Here is a 6,142-nt window from a genome sequence, read left to right on the forward strand (position 1 = left end):
TGATTTGTAACATGCTGCCAGTGGATATAAATCTCCAAGATACTTAAACAGAAATAGTTTCAGAATATTCATCAAGATCAAATAAAAAGAAAAGTCAAATAAAAACATGCTCATACTGACAAACTGGGCCGTACACATTTTTGTAGCAGGATGACCTGCAGTATGCATTGTTGCCCAGTCTGCGACTACAGTGCCTGTACAACATTTTAATATACAGTCCAGATAACTTTAGTAATTGTAGTAGAAAAGAGCGATAAATCATTAACCCCCCTTTCTCAGGGTTTAAGCCTTTCTATGTTCAAAACAATAACAGCAGTTCAAAAACAAAACAAAAAACCCACAACACAAAAAAAACACATTAATGACACATATACAAAATACCAATCATGAACAAAGCAACTCACATGCGTGTACTAGCAAGATTAGGTTGTAAAGCACAGGTCACACAGATGTGTCCATCTTAACCCTTTTAAATCTTGCAAATCTGTAAATGCATAGTTATTTTCGGTGACAGCAAGCCCTGGAAGGCGATACCTGACCCCATGATACACTGTACTACAAGACCTTTCTGATTTCACCAAGGCATCACACAGGGTAGCACAGGAAGGAAAGCAGCGTACTAGGGCCAGAGTAACACGAGCTTTGCGTCTCTGTACAGCTAGTATAAATCAGCAGCTACCCTGGTGGCTCAAACACCTTTCACAAGATACACCCCTGGCAAAAGTCTTGGCTAAAAAAAGGCTTTGAGATATTCAAGTAATTAAGATGTCAGAAATGACTATGTGGATCTCCCTCTCTCTCTCTCCCCCCCCCCCCCCGCCCCCCCCAAGTCCCTTTCAAAATACATCAAACTGATCACAGCAATATTTGCTACAAGTAAAAGCTGTTTAAACATTTCTCAAAAATTTAACTACAGTCATCCACAACAGCCTTTCCTAGAAGAGCTTTATGTACCACTACCACAAAACCTTACACGAAAGAACTGTATGTGCAATGCTGGGAAGAGGGTTGCCCCGTGAATGAATCTGTTACTACACAGCAATAATGTAAAAAAAAAATATCTATTAATAGTACAGTTAATAATCTTGCTTGGCTATTGTATCCAGCACTATGCTTATATATTGCTTCAATGACCATTCCATTTTGAGACTATTACATAATATAGCCACATTTCAGTATAGAGAAAATAAACCTCATTCTAACAGAAAAGCAACATTTTAGTACAACACTAAAGCAGTTTTACTGAAGTATAAATCTAACCTTCTTCACAAACATATAAGCAGTCTGCAAGCAGCTTGCCTGCTTGAACTCTCACAGCAGTTTTCCATTAGCAAGTTTATTTGAAACGTGATTTATCAAAACCACAATCATTTTGATAATAAAATTACACACATTAAATGCAAACACAGCACTGCAAGGTAGACATTGAAGACTTGGAAAACCAAGTTAGTCTCCAGGATTGCTTCATTAGTACCACACTGCTGTTGCTTTTAAATACAGTCCTATATTCCGGCAGAAGTTTGTTCTTCAGGAAGTACTGGAAGTTTTGATCACAGTGTATCACATATTGTTAAACAATGGGGGAAACAGAAAAAAAACTGAAAACAAAACCACACAACGGTAAGACAGAGGATTCCTTTTAATATGAACAGCCAAGTGTGAAAAACCAATCAGAAAGGCATGGAGCCTCCTTTGACAGCTGTAACCTCTGAAAAGCCAATCCACACGCATAGAGGTTTGGCTGAGGCGGAGACACGGATTCATTGAAGAAATTCTTGAGGGTGCATTTACTATCGGCTGTACATACAAGTACAGACACATTAGGTGACAGCCTGTATCTGAGCCTTATACAGCTCTAAGGAGCACAGGAGTCGATGTTTAAATATCAGTGAAACAAATCTGTACGTTCAAATGACACCAGAACCGCGGGCAAGCGTTTTCAAAGAAGTGCTGTCCTACTGCTTGATGTATCAAAAAGCCCAGGCACTTATCTTTACTTAAGGGGACAAAAGCTTCCCCCCCCCCCCCCCCGCCCCCCCATAACGCTACAAGAACAAGCATCACATGTCTATTTTTAACACTTGCTGGTTTATTTGTAAAAGTCACCTAAACGCTTAAAACTTGATGCAACACGTCCAGCTGATGCATCTGACATTCGCCGTGCACCGTGCGGCACAAAATGCCTCTTCTGCAAAAGTACGAGCGGGACGCGCACTCGTTACAACTCCGGCGGATTCCTCCCACGGCACCTGCGGCAGGGAAGGAGCTGTACCGGCCCCGGCCGCCCGCTGCCCCCGCCAGCCCCTGCCCCGCCAGCCGGCGGACAGGTAGCAGAGCGCAGCCCGCCACGCCGCTATCACTCCAGCGTCCCCGGAGCGGCCGCCTCGCCCGGGGCCGCGCACACGCGGGGCACTCCGCAGCGCTCCGCCGTAACGGCAGCCGAGCGGCGAGCCGCCCCGACCCGCTCCCCGCGCCCGCCAGGCCGCGCCGGCGGCCGGGCACCCCGAGCCCGCCGCTGCCGCTCCCGCTCCCCGCGCACAAGGCAAGCGGCGGCAGCAAAGGCAAGCTACGCCAACTGCGGCCGCGGCGCCCGCTCGCTCATTCAGAGCGGCGTCTTGCGCCTTCCTCCTTCTTACGCTAGCGTAAAGGCCTCCCCCCCACCCCCCCACCCCACTAATCAAAACACTCGCGAGTCGGGACGCAAAGAAGATGGCGGAGCAGGGCCCGCTTACGGCGTCGGACAGCAGTTTACGCTGCGCTCTTTGCGCAGGGCCCCGTAAGAACCGTACGGCGCTGCGGCGGGGAGCGTGCGTAGTGCGCTTGGTGAATGCCAATGGCCTATTTCCCGTGAGGGGAGGGGGGGTGTCTGATAAACAATGGTGCCCCCCCTGCGCGGCTCCCTTACCGATTCCTCCTCTTTCTCCATCCCCGTGGGCATCTGCGGCACAGCCCGGTTGATGGAGACGCAGTCGTTGAGGTCGGGCATGTCCTTGCCGCGGTAGATGGGCAGCGGTTTGGCGGCGTCTAGCGCCCGGGCTCGGAAGGAGAGTTTGCTCATTGTCTCCCCCTCACAATAACACCCCGGGGCCGGGCGGGCGGGGGGGGCCTTCAGTGCGGCCTCGCCGCCGCCTCCCAGCCGCTCCCGCACCCGGCCCGCACCACCATGGAGGGTCCCGCCGCCCCGGAACAGCTCTCCGCGGGGCCGCCCGTTGCTCACAGCGCACGCCCCGCAGCCCTAGATCCGCGCCGGGCTCGCTCGATCCGCTCCCTGCGCCATGGCAAACATGGCGGACATTAACCAAAGCGGCCAGCGATCCCGACAGCCAACGCGAGAGCTCGGGCGGGGGGGGGGGAAGGCTGGGAGGGAGGAGGGAGGAGAGGGGTAGCCGTGGTGCGCGCGCAGCCGAGGGCGGGAGGCTGAGGGGAGGCGGCGGGGACACGGGCGTATGGGGCGGCCGCTGAGGCGGGCCGGGCCGGGCCGGGCCGGAACGGAACGGGCCGACGATGGGCACCCGCTGTCCCCCCCGCCGCCCCCCGCTGCGGGCGGGGCACCGATAGGGCGAGGCGGGAGGAGCTTTCGACTGGATAAAGTAGCGGCGGGACGGGCGGTGGCTGCGAGCGATGCGCCCCGCCATCCCCCGCCGTGCCGGAGCTGGTGACAGACACCGAGTATCACCCGGTGCCGGTGGCGGGAGGCCCGTGTGGTGGCGGCGAGGCGGGAAGGGAAGGGCGGGCTCCTTCTCCCCGGGGCTGGAGCCCGCACTCCGGCCCGGGCTCCTCTCCTCAGCGCCCGGCGCGGGCCGGTGGCTCACACCCTTAGCCTTTTGGGATGAAAACGTCTTAGTAATAAAAACAGCTGTCAGGAGAATTAACTTCAGTTACTGATACAAACCAACACTTCAGAAACAAACTCATAACCGCTCAATTTTTCTTTTTTTTCATTATTTTTTTTGTATATCGATGTCCTGTATCCTGCTCTGCATGGGCTGAGCCTGCAGCGGAGTTGCAGTTCTCTGTGCTGCAAAACCAGGTGCTGCTCATGCACAGGAGTTTGTGTTACAGACCTGCCTGTCGGTGCCGAGTGGCTCAGGGTTGCCTGTGTGGTGTTTCAGCTCATTTATGCTCTTCTGCTGCAGAAGTGCCTTGCTCCTCTTTGGTTCAGCCAGCTTTCAAAGAATACAACGCTAAACACGAACAAGACGTCCAACTTGAAAAGAATAATAACCCCAAGCTCTCCATGTGGACAAAGCCACAGTCCTCTACTGATCCAGAGTTTCCCACACTGGTTCAGCGTATTGACTTTAGTCTGAAAAGCTCTTCATCAAAGACCTTTAGTACTTCAAATACCTCACCATTTCCATAGTATTTGGACACCCTAAGAACAGGCCAGCTGCTTTTTCTCACCTCCACCTTAGAGCTCTTACAGTTGTCATCAGTGCAATCTTCTGTCTGTGCAATAAACTGGAACTGTTTAGGCAGACAAAACTTGACCACGTTACCATTTGGCTACAGTGCCAACTGTATCTAATATTACTTTTTTTTTATGAAGAAGAAAAAAAAACCCAAAACTTGACCAAATTGGTTCAGTCTCTGAAGTGCTGTTCATTTTTAGTTACCTGCTGCATTTGTTATCTATATGGTTTTATATAGCATATAACAGTTACTGGTCATGATAAACACATGATTTACAAAATGAAGAATGAAGAATTGTGTCAGCTAGAGAGAGAGAGAGAAGGAAGATGAAACAAGTGCAGCAATACACAAGAGGAAAAAAGAAGCAGCAATAACGTTACATTCACAAACCATGGACCCGAATTAGCTTGACAAAGAAATCTGGAAATTGTATTAGCTACTCCTATGAAAGCATCAGGTCAGTTTTCAGTAATAGTCATACGAACAAATGAGGCTTTTAAAATTATGAGAAAAGGAACAGAGAACAAAACTGTGATGGCTTGCACTTATTTATAATTCTCTTAAAATGTTTTTAGTCATAAAAATGGACAATTCTTGACTTGGATTAGAATTAACACAGAGATATTTAAGAGTTGTATAGTGTCTTGTTTAGAATTTATCGTTCAGCACCATTTTAGAAGTGGCCAAACTTCCAACACCCAAAGTTTGATACCCCCAAAGTGATTCACAACTGATTGGTAGCAGCAGACAGTTGCCTTTTTTGAAAGAGTAATTGCAACACACTTCTGCATGAACTTTGGCGTCTCCATCTTGCTGTGCAGCACCAATATGGAGATCGTAAGGCAAACAAAGCCACAGGCTCAACCTGAGCTAGAGACTGCCTCTTGTGCATCCTCACAGCTCTCTAGAATAAGCTAGTGCCAACAACTCAGAGAAACTAAGCTGAAATAACAGTAGTTATGCTGTTTCAGCTAGATAAAGGTGGGAGCAAGGATAGTTACCAGAGCTCTCAGCAGCTCAGGAGTCAGGTTTGCATTTTGATGACTTGATTTAGTGAGAGGAGGAGAGGAGATCTGTGAATGTTCACTCACAAGGCAACTGCCTGAAGTTGTCTTGTTTATCAGCCACTTAAATGTGTGCCTAAAGTGGATGCTGAACTGAATTCAGGCTCACCTGCTGAGACCTACCTTCGCATCTTAGCACAGACACTTAAAATTGTACCCATGTGAGCTTCCCCTGCAGCTGTTGACAAATAGCATATGAGGGGCATGAACTCCAGTTTCAGTAACTAAAATGCATTTTCAGCTCTTGTTTAATGAATTTTCCATATAAATGCCATTACATAGGTTCTGTTATGGCCTGTGCTGTACAGATAGCCTGCATTTGAAAAGGTTAGGTTAGCTGCATGGAACAGGCAGTTCCTCCTGAAGTACTTCCTCAAGTAGTTAAAATACAAGAAGGGCTTTCCTCTTTCTGCTTCCCTTCTAGCAAGAAAGAGGCATTTTATGCACTGCTGTAAGATTTTTTTGCTTTTCCAGTTAGCACAACTGAACAATAGAAAATAATAACCGTTTCCTTTTGTGTGCATGTTCTGTTCTTTTTCACTGCTTAAACAAAAAACAAACCAAAAAAAGCAACATATTTACCCTCAAGGTGGCTCTTAGTCCTAAACTCATCCCATTATTTTATTTCTACAAGCAATGCACTTTTTTTTAAATGATGCCCTGTA

The 6,142-nt window shown here is 48.6% G+C and overlaps 1 protein-coding gene across 2 annotated transcripts in view; it reads right to left on the bottom strand.

Annotated features, from left to right (window-relative positions):
* The window catches only part of EPC2 (enhancer of polycomb homolog 2), a 50,760-nt gene extending 47,438 nt beyond the window's left edge, over nt 1-3,322 (bottom strand). For both annotated transcript variants that reach the window (XM_037397225.1, XM_037397224.1), the window contains exon 1: nt 2,906-3,322. In XM_037397225.1, coding sequence (XP_037253122.1) covers nt 2,906-3,058 — 153 coding nt within the window. In that variant the 5' untranslated portion in view covers nt 3,059-3,322. The remainder of the gene's footprint in view (nt 1-2,905) is intronic.
* Between the last annotated feature and the right edge of the window lie 2,820 nt (nt 3,323-6,142).

The sequence above is a fragment of the Falco rusticolus genome, chromosome 8 (assembly GCF_015220075.1).
Source record: "Falco rusticolus isolate bFalRus1 chromosome 8, bFalRus1.pri, whole genome shotgun sequence".
Taxonomy (NCBI): domain Eukaryota; kingdom Metazoa; phylum Chordata; class Aves; order Falconiformes; family Falconidae; genus Falco; species Falco rusticolus.